This window comes from Dermochelys coriacea, chromosome 7 (genome assembly GCF_009764565.3).
Source record: "Dermochelys coriacea isolate rDerCor1 chromosome 7, rDerCor1.pri.v4, whole genome shotgun sequence".
NCBI classification, from domain to species: Eukaryota; Metazoa; Chordata; order Testudines; family Dermochelyidae; genus Dermochelys; species Dermochelys coriacea.
In genome coordinates this window covers 29,429,201-29,449,917 of record NC_050074.1, presented here as the reverse complement: position 1 = coordinate 29,449,917, position 20,717 = coordinate 29,429,201, and the positions used below count along the sequence as shown (strand labels likewise).

Genomic DNA, 20,717 nt, shown 5'->3' with positions numbered 1-20,717 from the left:
TACATTTTCAAATATTAGTTTACTACAAATATTTGCAGTGAAGCAAGCAGAGTGGACAGGTTCTTTTTAAAAATTCAAATGGAATTTTGTTTGTTTGATTTAGTATGGGGGATTAACCAAACTGCTTGACAAATCTTGCATAACATCTGCTTACACTATGTATGGTTTTAGCATATGGTATCAGCTCTCATCTTTCAAAAATAGTAACAATAATCACTCAATTTTAGAAGCCACAAATTTAGATCCAGGTTTGAATTTTGAATCCCCTAATGTTCACAACATTTGGAATTTTGTGTCAGCTCTTCGGAGAGTGAGAGGTCATTTACAAACATTCATTTCTCAGTTTGAAGTCACATTTAGAGCATTCTCGGGGTGTTCAGATCTTGCATTTTGGTTTAGGTATGGGGTCATTAAACTTGTTCAACAGTACAAAAGAATGGCATTATCCACAATAAATAAACAGATCACTTCACATGATCAACAGATCAACATTCCAGAATGAAAGCTATTTAAATGTGGCATAATCTGTAAACTTTAATTTACTCAAAACAGGGTTTTTTCAGAAGTAGCCAAGCATATAATTTCCAGACACTGAAAAATAAATAATATGAAATGGTTACAAAAAAAAACAACCCTAAGAGAAAATAATACAAAAATTTCCTCCCATGGCCAGGTAAGATTATCTGCATAGCAGTATCAATTTGTCAGAGATAGTTACCAAGCACGCTTTGGATTTATATTTTACTGATAAGAGAAAAAACATGAAATGGCACTGTATTATACAGAAAAACAGAAGGAACAGCAGACAAAAAGCTAATCCTTTGAAAAGGCACAAGTTGATCACTGCTCGCCAGTGATTCAGAAGTAGGAAGATCCTTGGCTTTCTCATTATCCCTATTACTCATGTAAACCTAGCTGTGCCATTTCTTATTGCTTGACTTTTCATGAAACTAAGACATAACGCAATAGCCAGATGCCAATAAGAATTAGAACCCCGGCTCGCTAAACCATTACACCACTAAAGAGGCTGATACTATTCCTGCAGGCAAACGCTTAAACAAAATGCATTCTGAAAATTTACATCCTGAAGTCACAAACACCTACTGACCCTCCATGAGGACCTCAGAGAAGAAAAGAGTTGTGATATCCCACAAATAGGCAGCGCTCATGACAATATTTTCCCTTTACATCATGATAGCAGCCAAAGACCCCCCATGAGGGTTGGGGTCCCAATTGCACTTGGCACTGCACCCATACATGGGAACTCAGTCCCTGCTCTCAAGAGCTTACATTCTAATTCAGGCACTTACACAGCTTTTCAGGAAATCAGTGTTAAACATGACACCTACAAAACTATAAAATTAACAGGAAAGTTTGGCCATTCAGGACTTGCACAGTGGAGAGCACTTTAAGAGCTTCTGAGCTGTGCTATAGCCATCTAGAAGCGTGTTGCCCGTCAAGTCTTGTTATTGCTTAATTATATAATAATGACTTGCTCCAACAGTTTCTAATAAAAGCACGTCAGCAATCTCGACAGCTGAATGGCCTGGCATTTCTTGCCTATGATACAGTTTTGTACTTGTAATGTTTAAAACTAAGTACCTGAAAAGCAATAAAAAAAAGGTAGCGGCGCATTCAATAGAGTGGGTAAGGGTTGGTAATGGCTCAAAGCCAACAATACTACACAAATATTTGTGAAATCATTTCCTTAGCTTATAAATCAGCTTGAGCTCTACATTCAATGACACAAACACATTCTGGATTTTAAGCAAATGCTGGAATATGCACAGGTTTACATGACAGAGAAGCAGAGTAGTCCAGGGAATGGGGCACTGAAAAGATAGTCAGGACAACTGGGTTCTATGCCTGGCCTTGACACTGACCAGCTGTGTGACCTTAGGCAAGTCACTTCATCTCTCAGTGACTCCATTTCTACCACCCTTTGTCTTGTCTATATTAGTCCTGATCCTGCAACACGTAAGCCGCAGATTCTATAGGCCAGGCTCCCCAGTCAGACTACATCTCCCATTGTGCACCATGGCAAGGCCTCTCCTCACTAGGAGGGGAGACTGTGGTGCATCATGAGAAATGTGGTCAAACCAAGGAGCCCAACCTATAGAGAAGAATAGGAGCATGATGCCTCTGAACTACAACTCCCATTAGGCACCATAGCAACATTTTCAAACAAAAATATTTCAGTTTCTGGACTAAATAGTTTAGTTTTCAATTTTTCTCTGAAAAGCTGCAATTGTTGCCAGGAAAAAAAGTCCATTTTCCAACCAGCTCTAATTGTTAGGCCAATGTTGAGCACTCCTGAAAATCCCACCTTTAAAATTTGTCCTATCATTGACATTCTTTGACAGGCTTAACTGGCCCAGTGAATAGGTGGGAAGCTGTAGTCCTGATATATCTTGATTTTAGTAAGGCTTTTGACACCATCTCATGTGACATTTTCAGAAACAAATTAGGAAACTTAGGTCTAGATTGGGGTAGGCAATGTTGGCCTGAGGGCCACATCTAGGTATGGAAATTGTATGGCGGGCCATGAATGCTCATGAAATTGGGGGTTGGGGTGTAGGAGGGGGTGTGGGGCTGGAGATGAGGAGTTGGGGGTGCAGGAGGGTGCCCCAGGCTGGGACTGAGGCATTTGGAGGGCGGGAGAGGGATCAGGGGTGGGGCAGGGAGCTGGGGCCTAGGAGGGGGTCAGGGGTGCAGGCTCCAGGCAGCGCTTCCCTCAGGCAGCTCTCAGAAGCAGCAGCATGTCCCCTCTCCAGCTCCTATGCAGAGGCATGGCCAGACAGCTCTGCATGTTGCCCCATCTGCAGGTGCTGCCCCTGCAGCTCCCATTGGCAGAGGTTCCCGGCCAATGGGAGCTGTGGGGGCTGTGCTTGGGGCAGGGGACAGCATGTGGAGCCAGAGGAGGGACATGCCGCTGCTTCTGGGAGCTTGCGGAGCCACAGAACTCATGGAGCAGGGCCAACCCTGATCTTGCTCCCCAGCCAGAGCCTGAGGGCGCAATTAAAATGTGTGAAAGGCCAGATGCGACCCCCAGGCCATAGTTTGCCCACCCCTGGTCTAGATGAAATTACTATAAGGTGTGTGGCAACACTGGCTGAGAAACCATACTCAAAGAGTAGTTATCAATGGTTTGCTGTCGAACTGGGGTATGTATCTAGTGGGATCCCAGAGGGGTCTGTCCTTTGTCCAGTTCTATTGAATATTTTAAATAATGACTTGGATAATTGAACATGTTTATAAAATTTGTGGGAGGGGTTGCAAGCACTTTGGAGAACAGGATTAGAATTCAAAATAACCTTGACAAACTGGAGAATTGTTCTGAAATCAACAAGATGAAAGTACAAAATACTGCACTCAGGAAAAAAAATCAAATGCACAGCTACAAAATGGGGAATAACTGACTACGTAGTAGTACTGCTGAAAAAGATCAGGGGTTATAGTGGATCACAAACTGAATATGAATCAATGATGTGATGCAGTTGTGAAAAAACTAATATCATTCTAAGGTGTATTAACAGGAGTGTCATATGTAAGACCCAGGAGGTAACTGTCCTTTTCTACTTGGCACTGATGAGACCTCAGTTGGAGTACTATGTCCAGTTCTGGGTGACACACTTTAGAAAAGATGTGGATAACTTGGAGAGAATCCAGAAGAAAGCAACCAATTGATAAAAGGTCGGAAAACCAGACCTGTGAGGAAAGGTTAAAAAAAACCTGGGGATGTTTAGTCTTGAGAAAAGAAGACTGAGAGGAACCAGATAACTCTTTTCAAATACGTTTTTTATATCTATCTATCTATCTATATATGTTAATGTATTGTTACAAAGAGAACTATGATCAATTGTTCTCTGCATCCACTGACGGTAGCACAAAAACTGTAAGGGGCTTAATTTGCAGCAAGGGAGATTTAGGTTAGATATTAAGAATAAACTTTTAACTTGAAGGATAATTAAGCTCTGGAATAGGCTTCCAAGGGTGGTTTTGGAATCCCCATCATTGATGTTTTTAAGAACAGGCTATACAAACACGCCCGTCATGAACAATCTAGGTATACTTGGTCCTGCCTCAGCATGGGAAGCTGGACTAGATGACCTCTCAATGTCCCTTCCCATTCTACATTTCGATGATTCTATATCCTGCAGTTCTCCCTTTTTATGTGGCCTGAAGGGTATATTAATCCACAAGAGGTCAAAACTAAACATCACGAAAAATGCTGGATGGGTTTGACTGACAATATATGTGATTCTCCCTACTTTGAATGAGGAATATGTCAAATCTGTGTAAGTTGATTCTTCCTCATGTCTTTTAGATTACTTTTTTTAAAGTGGATTTGTTCTGGTCACTGTACCGCATTCCACTTTGATTGATTGATTTTCCCCCCAGTTTACATCAAAGCGAAGTTATTCTGGTCTATTGATTTCACTTTTAGATCTAATGAAGACAGCTGTAGTGAGTATTTTTTCTAATAAAGAACTAATTTATAAAAATAATCAAATGAAAAACAAGATATTTAAAGAGGTCTCTGGTAAAGTAAATGCAAAGTTGTTTTCTGCACTTTATTAGTACATTTACCAACAGCATTAAAACCATAAGCTACAATACCTCAGAGAAGTAAATATATGACTTAATTAGCCAGCATGGAAATGCTTCATCAACCTAGAAGCATTCATTTACTTACTTCTTCACTGCTATTTCTCTGTTTAAAAAAATAATCAGCTGTGGAATTCACCAGAATTATGCCTGTAAGCAAACCATTCACAAATAAAAATTACTCATGAAAGTGATGTCAACTGTTGTTTTTGTGACTAACTTATTTAGTAAATGGATCAATTATTTCTGTAGTGACTCTGTCTTCCCCTTTTGCCTCTGAGTATCATTTAATCCTGTAATTGATTTCTGATCACTCCATTCCATTATAAAGGACACAAGGTAAAAAATAACGTACATGCTCTACTAAATATACAACCTGGGTCTTAGTCTCCAAAATGGAGAGCCTAAACAGGATAAAATTAAGAGTATTTTAAAACAGGAGTATTACTGGCTCTTGTCAGAATTTTTAACAAACTCAATCTATCAAATACTGTAAAGCACACACAATGACCAGGCAGACAGGCATGTCACCTAACAGAACAAAACCAGCACACAATAAATAAACCATTCTGAACAGGTAGGGCCAGTCCTGCAGTCCTTTCTAGGCAATGCAGGATCAAGTGTTAGATGCTATTTTGAAAGCCCAATCAGGATTGATTTTTGTATCACTGTCAAGAGCATTATCAACGTTTACAAAAAAGAAAAACATATATAACTGTTTCTAAAATACCACATGCTGCTAAATAGGGGTCTGAACCAACTCCCTGGCTCTGAACACCTGTGAACTTTGGAGAGGTTTTGGATCTGGCTTCACTAGCTGGCATCTATCTTTATAAAAGGCTGAAACAAAACCACTCATGCAAACAGTGAAACTATGGGTCTATATCTGGGCACCACCAAATCTAGTCTTGATCTGGAATTTGCAGCTCAGGTACATCACTCAATACAACTTCCTTTCTCACTAAGGAATAATAAAAATGGAGGAGAGAAAAAAGGGTAATTCCTTCTGCTGGGCCAACTTCACTTTGGCCCTTTTTTATGGCCCCCTAGTTCATCTTTTTCCATTGAATAAAGGTACAAAGACCATAAAAAGGTAACCAAATGTAATCAAATTACTCACTGCTCTCTTAATATTCTACATAGCATCCTTTCATCTGCAGCTGATCTTGACACTCACATCATCCACTCTGACACTAAAGTCATTGTGTCACTTTAGCATTGCTTCAGGATCACCCTGTCTCTTCTTAACCAGATTTTGTGAGGCCGGGAAATAGCCTCTCTGGCAGCAATTTCATTTACTAGACAGAAAGCTGGTGAAGTCTGTAATTTTATACCTAAAATATTTTCAGCTTCCATCATTATTTTTTCCCAGTGCTCATGAATAACATTTAATTCATTAAACATGTGCAGCCAACCATAGGATTTTTGCAGACAGTCCAAAATGATAGGTTAACCAGAAGCCATATTTTGTAATTGAAACAATGATGACCAGAAATGTTAAAATGTTCCCTTATCCATAAGAAATTTCATGTACTATTTTGGGATAATGTTCAAAACATCTTGAGTCATCATACAAGAGCTGCATGAAAATTGTCACCAAAAGAAGCCACATCTGTAGTACATTTGTGATTGTTTCATGATAATTCAGATTTTAGTCTCCAGTTTAGCATCTTGCTGACGTACAGATCAAATCTCCACGGAGGAAAAAAAAAAGCTCTTTATAGTGATTCTGTCTTTGGTGACTTTCTCATAAGGCCTATACAAGAGCCTTGCGTATAATAGAACTAGTAGTCTTTTATGAGGTCAAAACCTTTAAATCACATTGTTCTATCTATAAAGAGAGAAGGCTACGAATAGCATAGGCCTGAACATTCCTTTTATTATTTGTTAAGTATCAACTCTTTGCATGGTGCTTTACCAGCCACAAAAATTAAGGCAGTCCCTGCCCAAAATGACGACCAAATGAAACAAAAAGGAAAGTGCTCAAAATGGAGATAGGAGCTATTGTTGGAAGACATCAAACAGAAAATTGCATATGCATCGCTGATTGGCAAAAAGGTTTCAGGAGCCAGCCCATGCCAGTCCACATGGCAGAACACAATGGTTCGAGCTAGTCAAAACATTTTTGCAAAATGGTTTTTCATTGAAAGATGCGGCTTTGCTGAAGCCAAAACATTTTGTGGCAGTGTATCGATTTTTGGGTAGGAACAGGAAGGTTTCTGAGGTCCCAGGTGGACTCTGGTTACTAAGAGAGGAGAGACCCAAACTGAAATTCTGACTATTCAAATCTGAAAACAGGATGTTTCAAGACAATTCTGTTTTAGGGAAATGTTTGAACGCTTTTGGTTTTGTTCCAATATGGAATGAAATCAAATTCCAAAACCTTGAAAACTGTTATGAAGTAGAATTGTTCTCCAGCTCTAATAACAATACAGTGTCAGCAATGGGGCAAGACCAGTTTGCTGTGAAAGCTATCAGGCTTTGCTTTTCACTCCACAGCTACTCAAACCCTCTAAGCGGCACCACAAAATGTTTGTGAGGGAGGTGTTGGAAAAGGGCAGGAGGTTTGGGATTTTTTTTTGCAAACCAGGTAAAAATGAGATCTCCTTCCCTGTTCCCCATCCTGGGGCCCACTGGTAAGAATTTTTCATATAGCTCTGATAGTGAAGATTTATTAACGCTTATTTGATCACCAGGGCAATTTACAGAGCAGCCTGGCAATGGGGATGGTAGCAGGATATGTGCTGCAGATAGTTCATGTATTAACATATATTAGAACCTATAACATGGGGCAGATTTTTATTTTATTTTACTTATGTGAATTGTCACCCACATTACAGCAGCTTTATAAATTCTATGAAATTCTGTAAAATTGGCAAACCTTTCCAGTATCCTTATGAACATTTTGCAAAGACAAAATTATAATTTTTTACTCATATTTAGCTATCCCTCTAAATGCCTCAGTAAATTAATCTTTGACCAGTTTTACGGTCTCTGAAAACAAACCAGCAACATAATCTGGAAGTCCCCCATCCCTTTTTTAATAGTTAAAAAAAATAAATAATGTACTAATAAAATAATCTGTTTCTATCAGTAGTTAAACATTACAGTATGTCCAAAGAAGGTCAGAAAAGATGTAGTTTTCTATTTTTGCTTCAGGTAGAGATTGCCTTCATAAATTACCCAGGGTTTCAAACCCAGCATGGCTTACTGAGATAAACTGCTAAATATGCACAGGTGGGTTGATCCAGCAGATATCTGATCAGAAAATACTGTTTTTAAAAAGCTGCTATATTCATCAGTCTTCCTTATATTGCACTATTTCATGCTGTGTTAGCCCAAAACACAGTAACACAGCCCCATAAACTAGACCTGGCCTGTAGAAAATGTCTGGCTGAAAGAAGAAAAGGCTTTAATTATAAACCAAGCACAATATTATCCATAATACTCTTGAGTATATTACACAGACACACACACATATATAATTGATGTGCCCTGCTAATCCTCTAGGGATAAAGCAGTGGGAGCGATGAGATGATCAGATATGAGGGACTGAGGATTTAAAGTATGCAGTAGCCCTGGGGGAGAGGCAGAAGAACAGGAAACATTTGCTATCTGCAAAAAGAAAAGGAGTACTTGTGGCACCTTAGAGACTAACAAATTTATTAGAGCATAAGCTTTCGTGAGCTACAGCTCACTTCATCGGATGCATTTGGTGGAAAAAACAGAGGAGAGATTTATATACACACACACAGAGAACATGAAACAATGGGTTTATCATACACACTGTAAGGAGAGTGATCACTTAAGATAAGCCATCACCAACAGCAGGGGGGGGAAGGAGGAAAACCTTTCATGGTGACAAGCAGGTAGGCTAATTCCAGCAGTTAACAAGAATATCAGAGGAACAGTGGGGGGTGGGGTGGGAGGGAGAAATACCATGGGGAAATAGTTTTACTTTGTGTAATGACTCATCCATTCCCAGTCTCTATTCAAGCCTTTGCTATCTGAGCACACATGATGGAGAAATGAATAAAAAAAATGTTACTATAACAATATCAGGATGTTTGCCATTTTTTCATGGGTTTCAATGGTTCCTTTAATTTGCAATATAAGTGGCGGGATTCAAATGCTGCCTGCAAAAGCTCTCTGATGAGGAAGAAAAGAGAGCCTGATCCTAAACCCAGAACAGACTATTATTCACCAGGATTCTTTGTAGTAAATATATATGAGGGAACAGATTCACTTGCCTGCTCTGTTACCTTTATAAAGGGAATGGAGATCCAGCTAGCAGAGAGTCAGAGTATCGACGCGTCACTCCCAGCAGGCTTAATTGCAGGATCCTGTTGTGGGCAGGGAAGGGGAGTCCCCAGCTGATGACCCCCTTCCTTACAACTGAACTGAGCACAGTAGAGAACCTGGCTTCAGAGCTTTAATCTGCATTTGACATATTATGAGTCAGACCCCCGGCTGGTATAAACCAGTGTATTGGATTTCAATGAAGCGACACCAGTATACATCAGCTGGGAACTTGGCCAAATAGAGAGGGGCAGGTCTAGACTATCTGGTGTGGTACGTTAAAAAGGTGTGTAAAATGCATATATTCAGGAATTAACACAACACATCAAACCAGATGTCTATTCTGCCTCTGACAGTGGTCTTTCCCTTTTACCTCAGGATTGCCAGTCTTTTGCTCACAACTTGTGTGCAAAGCAGAAAGTTCCCAGCCGAATGGGCCCTATAAGGAAAATTCTGCAGCCCACACTCTCCTTGGTCAAAAACTGCCTCATGGAGTGGAGTGGGAAGAGACATCAGGGAACTGGCTATAGCTCCCTAATTCTCAAACTGCTCCGGCCCTAACATAAGTTAAAACAGCCTAGGGGCTGTGCCAACACACACTAACAGGCTCCGGGCCCCAGCTGAGAATTAACAGAGTCAGTCCTGGCAGGCTATACTCTGCCCCCAACATGCTCCCTCCCATCCACTACACTGGGAGGAGGGGCAGCAGGTGCATGAACTGGTTATACCACTACATACCATCTGATAGCTCTTCTAAACTGGGGTGATTCTCAGCTGTCCAGTTAGAGTCAGGCGAGTCCACTTTAAGCCACCTGAGTAGTGCAAAGAGGCAGGCTCAAGGGTTGAGAATTTTGCCTATATCTTCTCTCCCAGGCTGGATACTGGCCTGTGCATGGTTCCTTTTGCTTTTGAACAACGAAGGCTGCTCTTTAACTGGTTTTCTGTTTTAGGCTGCTAGGTGTGTACTAAAGAACTGTGACCTAGCATTTGCAATTGTCAGCAAAAATGTCAGTGAATAATTGATTTTTTTGAAGAAACCAGTGTTAGTTAGCAATAACATGTAATTTATTTTGGTGACAGAAATCACTCATGTATTGAGAACCTAACCAAATAGACCGATTTAACAATTTTCTCTGTAGTCTTATGACTATGTAAATTTTTTCACTGCTGAGGTCAGACTTCAGGATTCCAGATCCTTTTCACGGTGGAGGGTGTGTGTGTGTGTAGCTAGATAGATACGGATGTGGTGAGAATGCATGTGCACATGTGTTAGTAGGAAAATAATACTGTTAAATGGCACAGAATTAAGCATGTGCAAGGGTTTAAAAGCGAACAGCAACTTGAGCTAAAAGCCATAGAGGATGAATGTTTTATCTTTACAAGATCTGCTTATGGACTTGATTCTGCAAGGTGCTGAGTACCTTTGATTTTAGCAGGAGTTGTAGGTGTTCAGCATCTTGCAGGACTGGATCCTGTAATAGGAATTAATGGATCTCAAGAGATCTCTCTCCAAACCTGAGAAGCAAAGCCACAAATGCTTCACAGTATAATCCAATAAATGCAGGTTTTAGCTTCCCTGATCATGAGGATTAGTGAAAGATGACAGGAACTGAAAGCGGCTTACTGTTGTTTACTACTGTCATGAAAAGGAAAAGCAAAGTGAACCATTGTAGATTAGTTGTCACAAAGCTGCTAGTGTCCTGAGCTACTGTACCAAAGCAGAGCTGTCCCTTGCCTTTTCTTGCAGAATGCGTATTTCAGATACTGAAGACCTGTATCCCTCCCAACTGTTCTTCCCCTTATGATTTGTTTAATTAATTTATTGTTGACTTTAACAGTGTCATAAAATGGCCTGCGAGTCTGTGTGTTTAGACAGAAGAATACAATAGGATATTCTACAATTCGTTTTTAAAATGGCAGTCAAGTATTAATCCATATCCAGGAAACGACAATAACAAGCCAAACAGTGCAATCCTTACTCACTTAGGCCCAGATTTTTAAAGGTATTCAGGCTCTCCTGCACTCAACATTGCAACAGTGCAACTCCTGATTTAGGAGCCTAAATCCCATCAATAGCCAATGGGATTTTGGCTAAGTGCCTAAATCCTTTTTAGTAATGAAATTTAAGCTCCTGAATTAGTTAGACATTGCAATGCTGAACTCAGCAACACCAAAATACCCTTAAAAATCTGGGCCTTTGGCAAAACTACCACTGACTTGTATCAGAGATTTGTCTGCACAATGGGAGTTTTGTTTATTTGCCCCCAATAGCGAATGCACCTTGCTTTCTTTTTGCAAATGGTTCTGCATTTTGTAGCTTATGCATTTAAAAATGTCTGTCATCTAACAAAAAGAAGCAAACAAAAGAAGGGAAGCATGGAAGGTACGATAGTATTCCAGCAAGGCTGTAAATCATTTCAGCATTATTCTTATCTGTTGATAAAGTCAATACTGATCTGTAAAATAACTGTTGCTTATCAGCTACTGCAGTTGAGAAAAAACATGTCAGAGTTTCCATGCTGAAATTAGCTTGGGAGTGAATGGGTTCTACTGAAATAATTTATCCCAAATATTAAGAGCTGAATCTTGTGCTCCTTAGTCTATGTGGAAAATAATGGGAGTCTTGCCTGAGGAAGGTGAGCAGAAATTAACACTAGATACTTAACCAAAAGCATCCAGTTCTCTTTGATTTAGCTCTTAGGCTAGAAATCTTGTGATGTTGGGCTCTCTCTTGGAATTTCAGGACTTTTCCAGTTCTGACATGATGGGAACAGCCAAATCAATTGTTTTTTGGTATTTTATCTTCCTGGTGACACCAAAAGCAGGAAGTGTACAGCTGTGTGACTTCAGATTTTTAAAATCTCAAAGTTTCAATCCAAACCAATTGGTCCATCCTAAGCTGAAACTCAGAAGTCAAGATGTAGTTCACCTGTATAATCTGAGTAATTTAAAACTAAACCAGACTAAAGCACTGGCTAATATACTGCAGGGAGCAATCTTGCATTGGCAGAGACGGGACTGGATGACCTAATAAATCTTGTCCACCTCTGTTTTATGCTGTTCTAGGATTTTATGTCATTTTCAAAAATTGTAATATTTCTACTTGTCACATAGGAGATAAACCCACATCCTTATCAGCTGAAATACTATAACCTTTACTTCCTTATCTTATATAATCAAAAATTTTACGTTGTTCTCAATAGTAAAAAATGGAAGAAACTACCAGCCATATATTCCAAGTTGTCTCACATTTTGGCCAGTGGAAATAGAAGTTAAGAAGAAACCTGGAGTCTTTTTCTCCCCGAGTCTACAAACTCAAATGCATCATCTGATCACAGGAAAATAGCAAAGAGCCTCTTGTCAGTCTTTGTACAGAGCAGAGTTGTTCATGGCTTTGAAGAACAAGCTTACCTTTGCTCTTCCTGGACAAAGGAAGAGTAACCATAAAACCTCTGTGCACATGTTCTCTTGGCTTCTAAGGTACCAACATACTTCAACACCTGCCTGCAATTCTATCAAAAACTCTGAAGTCTCTTCCTTGGGGTGCTGCCACACTAACCTCCAACATGAAATGGTTCCATGCAGAAGATCCACAAAAGAGCTACAAACTCCAAATCAGGGAATGATCTGGTGAAACACACGAGGAGTCAGGGCAAAGCCAAAGTACAGTATGCATACCCCACACTGGAAAAACAAAGTGCCAGATTCTCAGCTGCACTAGTGCTGTGCATAGCACAGCAGGGGTGGTAAGAAACCACCATTATGTCTCCCTCCTCCCCCTACTATGCAATCAGCCCAAGGTGTAGCTTACAGCAACCTCAGGGCTGCTCTGAGCTGTGTTTGGCTGCAAAAGACCTCAACGGGCTATTCAAGCAGCTGAGGGGGCAACAGAACAGAGGAGCACTCTGACCATGCTCCCTTTCCCAACCTTGGCATGCCACCCACATTAGGGACCACAAACTGGGGGCAGGACAGTTACATTGGCTCCTTCCACTAGGAGGTTCCCTAGGTAGCCAGTTACATCAGCATTCCAGATGCTTTTTCAGAGCAGTACAAAGGAACTGGGGAGGCATCGGAGGGGAGGACAGTGAATATCTGCCCACCAGTATAAATACTAACAATAAATTTATGCTGCTCCAAGTAGCATTAACTTGTTCCTGGCAAAAATCCAGAGTGTGATATGGAAAAGGTAAATGTGTTTGTGGATGTTTAATCACACAAGCACTGGGGTCAGGGAAAGATGCCATCTCAGTTTTGGCAAAGGTACCTGGAACAGTCTCCCTCACTCTTTCACACACTATGCCCTTTATTACAGACTCTTCCTTCCATAGATATGTCTAGTAATACAGTGCTCTGCATCTTCCCCAGCATGGTTTTTGCAATACTTTGATCTCCTTGTTGTGTGGCTCTAGCCATGGCTGCTGCTGGTAATACACATTTTTTCTTGTGCTGAATGGTATAATACAGACTAACATACATAGCTCAGGTTTAAAGTAACTTTTTGAGGATCTTAGCCCACTACCCAACATTTTATCACAAAGGAGAACGTAAGACCCTCTGCTGGAGTCTATTTTCGGTCAAGGTGAGAAAATGTGCCAAAAAATCCTACACTCAGAAATCTGGGGAGGTAGCATCATAGAAAGTAGAGCATGTTTGAACTTCACTGCTGGGAATTTTGAGGAGCTGTAACTCCCTTTGAGTTAAATTTTTTTTTAAAGAAGTTAGACTGTGTAGATGAACATCTTAACTTTTCTTTAGCCTTTTCTCATTAACATATTAATGCAAACAGACACTTTGCATCACTTTTCTCATGGACGGCAAAAGGGATGCCTGAGGGAGTTTGTCTACATAGATCATTATCACCAGCTTCTCATTTGTGGTCTGGAAGTTTACAATGAAGACACGCCACTTGTGCATTATGAAAAATGATCACCAATAGTATGAAAGAGGAAAAAAAATTTTGCACAGTACAACAGTTGCCCTGGGGGAACTCAGTTTGTCACCAGCACTCTGCATATATCATTTCTCCTACAAATATCCCCGCATAAATAATGTGGTCTCATTTTAAATTAAGTGTCTCACATAAAGATATAATTTAGAATTAAATGACAACTAGTCCATGATAATTAACTTTTGGTTGACTATCCAAACCACTAGTGCAGATTTAAAGACAGTGGCAGAGTCAGCTAATTCAATGAACATTTTTATGACAATACATCGGTATTTAACCATGATGAAATTCACGCAGAAAAGGGAACTGTTCAGTAGCCCCAGATCCTGGCCCAGGGGATAGATTTCACCTCACCAACTTTTACACAACATACTCGCACATGCATACATGTGCACAAGTACACACACAGAGTTTACCAGCCTGAAACAGACATTAACTACAGCAACAAAATGTATTACTGTCAACACAGGTATTCTACATTAATAAATATAAATTGTTGTTTAAAACATTTATTGTGGCCTGCCATAAGTGCAATAAGATGGGCTGGTTTGATAGCCTACAGGTAAGTGCTATATGCTACCAAGCAATTAATTAATTCAAGGCCAGATTCGCCCTGGTGGAACCAGATTTCTGGGGTGAAATTCTGGCTCAGTGAAGTCAAAGGGAGTTTTGCCATTGATTTCAGGGTGTTCAGGATTTCACCCATGGGCCACACTGGCACAAGATCTGAGCGGGATCATGATGGGACAAGCCACCTACAAGCCATGTTTCAATTGTGGGCCCAAAGCAAAGACCCAAAACTGACCTGACACTCCAGGGGAAGGGAGCAGAGCCATACAATTTTACAAAAAAGTCAATGAGCATAAACGCAGAGCAATACAATCTGTATTTACACATAGCTCTTAATTCTCAATACATTTCCTAGAACTTGGTTATTTTTCATATGAATGGTTCTAATAAATCTAATGGATGGTTAAACGTATGTAGTGGACATAATGTAAAGCATTACCAAAAAATGGACTGAATGTGTCTGATCATTTCTATCAGTATGCTAAAATCAGATCATCAATGTAGCCTGTTAGAACCACACCAGCAAATTAAATCAGTGCAGCATGGCTTTCTTGAGGACAAGCTGAATTGTGAACAGAAAGGACGGGATTTTCAAGAGCACTCAGCACTTGGCTAACTCTGCTCCCGTTAAAGTCAATGGTAAAACTCCCTAAATATTTTAGGGCCAGATCCTGCATCAGGATCCACTAGCATCAACCTTCACTGAAGCTGAAGGGACTCTGCACAGCTGCTGGGATCCATGCTATCAGATTACATTGCAGAATTGGAGCTTTAGTTCGTGCCTTAAATCTTTTTTCAACATGTACCAGGTATTCTATTCCACTAACTCATTGTGCAAGGAAAAATTAGATTTTCCATTTTCTGCCAGGTCAATCTGTAGCTGTCAGGAGATTGCTTCATTTTAATAACATAGATCTTTGAATCTGATATTACAATGAAAATGTATTCCTTTCCCCTTTAAAGCGATACTCTTTACATGTCCCCATCTTCACATGTCTATTAATCTAAGCATTTCTTAGATGCCCCCCACCACATTGTAAATAAATATGGGACACACACACACACACACACACACACACACAAAGAAGATGACTTCAAACTTTTTACCATAATTTAATTCCACTCCATTATATTTAAAGTTCAATAACATTCTTTCTGGAGCAGCCTACTTAAAAAGGTTAGTTATTGCAGCCAGCTTGCCCTGCATGTGTTGGCTTAAAAACATGGTGCATTCCTCTTATGTTTGTTTGTTTCTTCGAAATACTTGCACAGATCAAACATACCAGTATTGCATAACCAAAAGTGTATAACAAAGTGAGTAAAGTGAACTCGCTGGGCCTTTTGCCTGAGTAAAGACCGCAAGATCAGGTCCTTAATTAGTACTTCCATGCAATAGCTCAGCATTTTGTTAAACACATTCAGGTATGCTTTGTGTCCCAATAATAGAAAATATGGTCTAGTGTACGCAAGCTGTTAAACGTAATGCAAACCAAGGCAATGGTTGTTGATACTGAATATTTAATCAAAACTATCATAACAGGCAGAGAGATTTAGGAATAGAATTTTTCCTCTAAAGGCAACATTATTTATTACTATGATTATTGTAAATGGAATCACAGCTCTGTAAAATATCTTGCTAGTGAACATGCTTTTACAAGTCCCAAGCAAGCAGCTCGCATTTTTCTTTCTAACTGTATTATGTTGATATTCCACCTTAATTTTTTCAAAGCTTTTAATCTGAATAGTCTTGACAGCTTTTCAATACAATTACACCAACGTACATGAACCTTTCCAGCCATCACTACCACTAAAAGGCTATTATGAAATGATTACCATGGAATTGCAGCTGCATTAGGGCCAAGTCATCTGCAGAGACTCACTTAATTTAAACCCCTTTCACTTATCTGAAGAACTTTGAGATGGTGGTGGCTGGTTAGAAGGGATGGATCAATTCTTACAGGAATGAATCCTTCACCCATTGAAGTCAGTGGCAAAAGGCTCACTGAGTTCAGTGGTGCAAGCTCAGCATAATTACCTGCATAGAAAGAAGGAATTCTGTGTAGGGGGTGATACCAACAGAAACAGAGATGCACCTTCAGAATGAGTACTCAGGCCTCTCCTCTCACATTGGCCCAAACTGTAGCTCATCTTTGGCTTTGACTGAAAAAGTGCAGGAAGCAAAGCTGATTACTCCAAACTCCCTTCTTAAAAGACCAAGGAGCCTGCATCATGGTGTGGTCCTCGCCTGAGAATAAAGGAATTAGTTATTCCTAGGATACCCAGTGCCTTACAGCTTGGTCTAGTATTGTCCTGTGCACTATAACATTGTGACAGGTTTCAGAGGGGTAGCCCTGTTAGTCTGTGTCAGCAAAAGCAACGAAAAGGAGTCCTTGCGGCACTTTAGAGACTAACCAATTTATTTGAGCATCAGCTTTCGTGAGCTCCAGCATCCGATGAAGTGAGCTGTAGCTCAGGAAAGCTGATGCTCAAATAAATTGGTTAGTCTCTAAGGTGCCGCAAGGACTCCTTTTCTTTTTGCGAATACAGACTAACACGGCTGCTACTCTGAAACCAAAAACAACGAGGAGCCCTTGTGGCACTTTAGGGACTAACCAATTTATTTGGGCATAAGCTTTCGTGGGCTAGATTAAGTGAAGTGGATTCTAGCCCAGGCAAGCTTCTGCTCAAACAAATTGGTTAGTCTCTAAGGTGCCACAAGGACTGCCCGTTGCTATCACACTGTTATGCGGGGGCAGACCCTTCAGAGCATCTGCCAACACATCCTCTCCCTGCACGAAGCCAGCTTATTTGCTGACCCCGTTTGACACCACTCGCCTCCTTGGAGCTAAGAGTCCCAAATCCAGCAACCTGAGCTACGGCTACAGCAGAGAGTCGGCAAGTCAGTGCCAATTAAGGCCATTTAAAGGGGTCCGGACACATCGACATTCAAAAAGCTGCTCGCCTCCTCTGGCTTGGAGCCGCCGCGCAGCTCCGAGGGCAAGTTCACGATGCATTTCAAATCCGCGCTAGAGCTGAAGTCTGACCCCGCTGGGCAAAAGGTGACCCTCAAAAACAACCCCAACAGCCCGGAACTCAGAGGCGGCTCCCCGTTTCCTGCGAGCGGGGCGAATCCCCCGCAATGTGAGTGCCCCCGCCCACAGCGCCGACCCTCCCCGCTCCTGCCGCAGCCCGCAAGCCCCGGCTGACTCCCCGGCCCCGACAGCCAGGAGCCCCCGGGGGGCACAGCGCACACAACCACTCCGGGCTGGAGTCACCCGCTCACCTCGGCGGGCTCAGCCCCGGGAGCAGCGCTCGGCAGGGCTGCTGCGGCCCCGGCCCCGCTCCCTTACCTGGGTCGTTGCTCGGGGCATTGCGCCCGCCCTCCCGGGGCCCGCCCGTCCTCGACACATCGAGCCCGGAGGCGGTGGCCGTGTGCATGGCTGGCGCCCGGGCTGCCCTTCGCGCCCGGCGAGCTCGTCCCGCAGGTGCCGGGGTCGCCGCCTCCAGCTCCCCGCCGCCCCTGCGAGGCGGAACGATTCGCTGCCCGGCGGGACACGCGGCGCCCGCCCGCGCTGCTCCGTCCCCAACGCCCCGGGCGCCCCCTCCAGACACCCTCCGGTCTCCTCCCCCCGATCCGCGGCTCTCACTTCCCCCCGCCGCCGCCTGCGCACTGCCGCCGCCGGGGGAAGCGGGCTGCCACCTGCAGACCCCCTCCCGCTCCCCCTTCCCGCCGGGCTAGCCGCTTGCCCGGACCGGAGGAGGCGCGTCTCCTTCCGTCCTGCCCCTTTGCGCTCCGGGGTCCCCGGCCGGCTTCGCAGCCGGAGATTTGCAGTCAGCCGGCTCCCCTGCCGCTGGCCTCGCCCGGCCGGCTACTTGGGGGGGCTGATAAAGGCAGGGGAGAGCCTGGGAACGCAGCTCCCCCGCGCAGCCCGACCTGCTGGAGAGCCGGGGGCACCCACCGCCGCAGGGGCTGGGACGCCTGCTGGCTCCAAGACTCGGCTCTTTGCCCGATGGTGGCTGGCGCGGAACTTCCAGCCGGTGCTGGGACGGCAGGAGGGGGGCTCCTGACGATCAGCTGGCGACGGGGGGACCCTCTCCCCTTCCCTGGAAATCACCCTTAATCCCTGGCCTTGGCACTGATAACATAAGCCCCAAACGCGACAGCTGGGGCCTGGCCTGGCTGACCGGCTGGAGCGGGACGGGGCTGAGGCTGCAGGCAAGCGCCATCTGCTTCCCCTGGGATACCCTAGTGATGAGGAGAGGGCAGGCCCAGAGGGCGAGGGCAGATGGTGGCTACAGGGTGATGGGCATTTCTTGACTCACGAGGATGCTTCTCACATCTGCAAACACAAATGAGAGGCAAAGGGAAGGTGCAGAAAAAGGAGACTGCAGGGCAGGGGCAAGGCACAGGGGCCACACAAAGGTTGTCGGTGTATCTATGCAAGGAGCTTTACTTTGCAGCCATTACTACTGCCTGTGGCTGTCTTTAACTTCAGCACGTGTCCCCTTGAGTGGCACCATCCATGCACCCAATCCTGCACTACTTGACAACAATGGTCATTACTGAGAGCAGTCCAGTTTCAAGAGGCCCCCATACTACTGGCCTGGAGAACTTCAATCTAAACAGATAAGGTGGACAACGGGTGAGCGAGGGAGGAACGAAGCACTATTAACACTTTACACACAGGGAACTGAGTTGCAAAGATTAAGTAACTTGCCCCACATTTCTCAGGGAGCCTGTGCAGACCCTCATCTCCTGAGTTCCAGTCCAGTGCCTTAACCACCAGATCATCTTTCCTAACTTAATGGGCCATCAGCCATCTCAATACTACTTACAATAGTGTTTGGGGCCATTGCCGGAGAATATTGGAGGATTTTTAAGGATGCAGCTTGACTCATTATTTCAAAGACCTCTTCAGAAGGAACCAAGATTTCCCATCTGTTCCATATCACCATAGCAATAACCTCTAATTGTGCTACCCCTACAGACTGTGTCATTGTTTCCACTAGCTCTGTTTTCCTAGTGATTATAGATCAGACCCTTCTCTCCCTAAAGGTACTCTCAAATACAAGCTGAAATCAAAACAAGTTTCCATCTGAGAACAATTATTTTGTTTGCCACGTTGTATATATTTAATGCAAGTTTTAAAGCTAACACCCTACAGAAGCCCAGTGAAGGAAGGGTGAGATGCCTCAAGTTATTCTTAGTACAGTATAAAGTACCACCCATTAAGATACATTGGCCTAGATTCTCAGCCATGTTGAGATTACTTTGTATCAATCTGCAAGCACAACATGGTTATAAATTCAGCAGGTCCAACAACTGGAAAATTTCCCCATTGCAAGGAGATCCTCATGTGTTGCAGAGCCATCTAATTTGTCTGGCATGGTTTGTTCATTGTAAACAATTCTGCTTCTTGCTCATCATGCCATTATATTCTAGGATCCAGATCTGACACCGTATGTGTCACCATATGGTCACAGAAGTTTGTTCTATCATTTTATTAGGCTACGAAGTTAAACTTATTGGACAGATAGTGCCACGATCACTTTACTTTGCATCTGGATGGGACTTGCCACTGTGCACACCCCATTTAATAGGGCACCAACCCATAACATTCAGTACTTTCACATAACATCTACAACTTTCTCTCTCTCTCTCTCTCTTTAAAAAAAATAAAAGATCACAGACGGTTCTTTACTTACTCACATTACTGTCAGTGGACAAGCATGGGGTTTGGTGATCTCTCTGATTTGCTGACATTGGCATCAGCAGCTGATTTGGAAACGAAGTACTTCAGCAGGTTGTGTTGTTTGGCAAGGCAGATGTAATAGCAGGAACAACAGGGACAGAAGGGCGCATCGGTCGATATCGCTGAGCATATGGAGCTGGGCCCAGACTAATTGCTGTGACCATTAACTCTCACTCTGGTGATTTACCGTTTTGTTATTTTTGAGCCAGAGCTTTGTTCCAGAACCACAGTTCATAGCAATGGACTGGAGAGATGAGATTTTACAAAACACCAAACACACCAACAGTGTAATAAATTCTGCTGCCAATATTGTTTTGGCAGCATATAGTGGAGTGAAGTGAAATGGCTACTAAGCCATAGGTGTGCTATTCTACTGGATATGGACGTTCTTCACTGAAAGTCCACAAAGAATACTGCCTGGTATTTCCACATCTGTAATAAAATACATCTAAAACAGACTTTGGGGAAATACTATAGCTTGTGATGCACTGCACTGAAATTCCTTTCCACTCCCTATGGCTACACAACAGAAGCCG

General features: G+C 42.7%; 1 protein-coding gene across 4 annotated transcripts in view; it reads right to left on the bottom strand.

Annotated features, from left to right (window-relative positions):
- The window catches only part of SUSD3 (sushi domain containing 3), a 50,466-nt gene extending 30,259 nt beyond the window's left edge, over positions 1-20,207 (bottom strand). The window contains exons 1-2 of one of the 4 annotated variants that reach the window (XM_038410192.2): positions 17,779-18,071; positions 16,522-16,673 (exon numbers count right to left, since the gene is read on the bottom strand). In XM_038410192.2, coding sequence (XP_038266120.1) covers positions 16,522-16,576 — 55 coding nt within the window. In that variant the 5' untranslated portion in view covers positions 16,577-16,673; positions 17,779-18,071. Of the gene's footprint in view, positions 1-16,463; positions 16,674-17,778; positions 18,126-20,134 lie in introns of those variants that run through there. The other 3 variants (XM_043518455.1, XM_038410191.2, XM_043518456.1) reach the window with 3 other exon arrangements.
- Between the last annotated feature and the right edge of the window lie 510 nt (positions 20,208-20,717).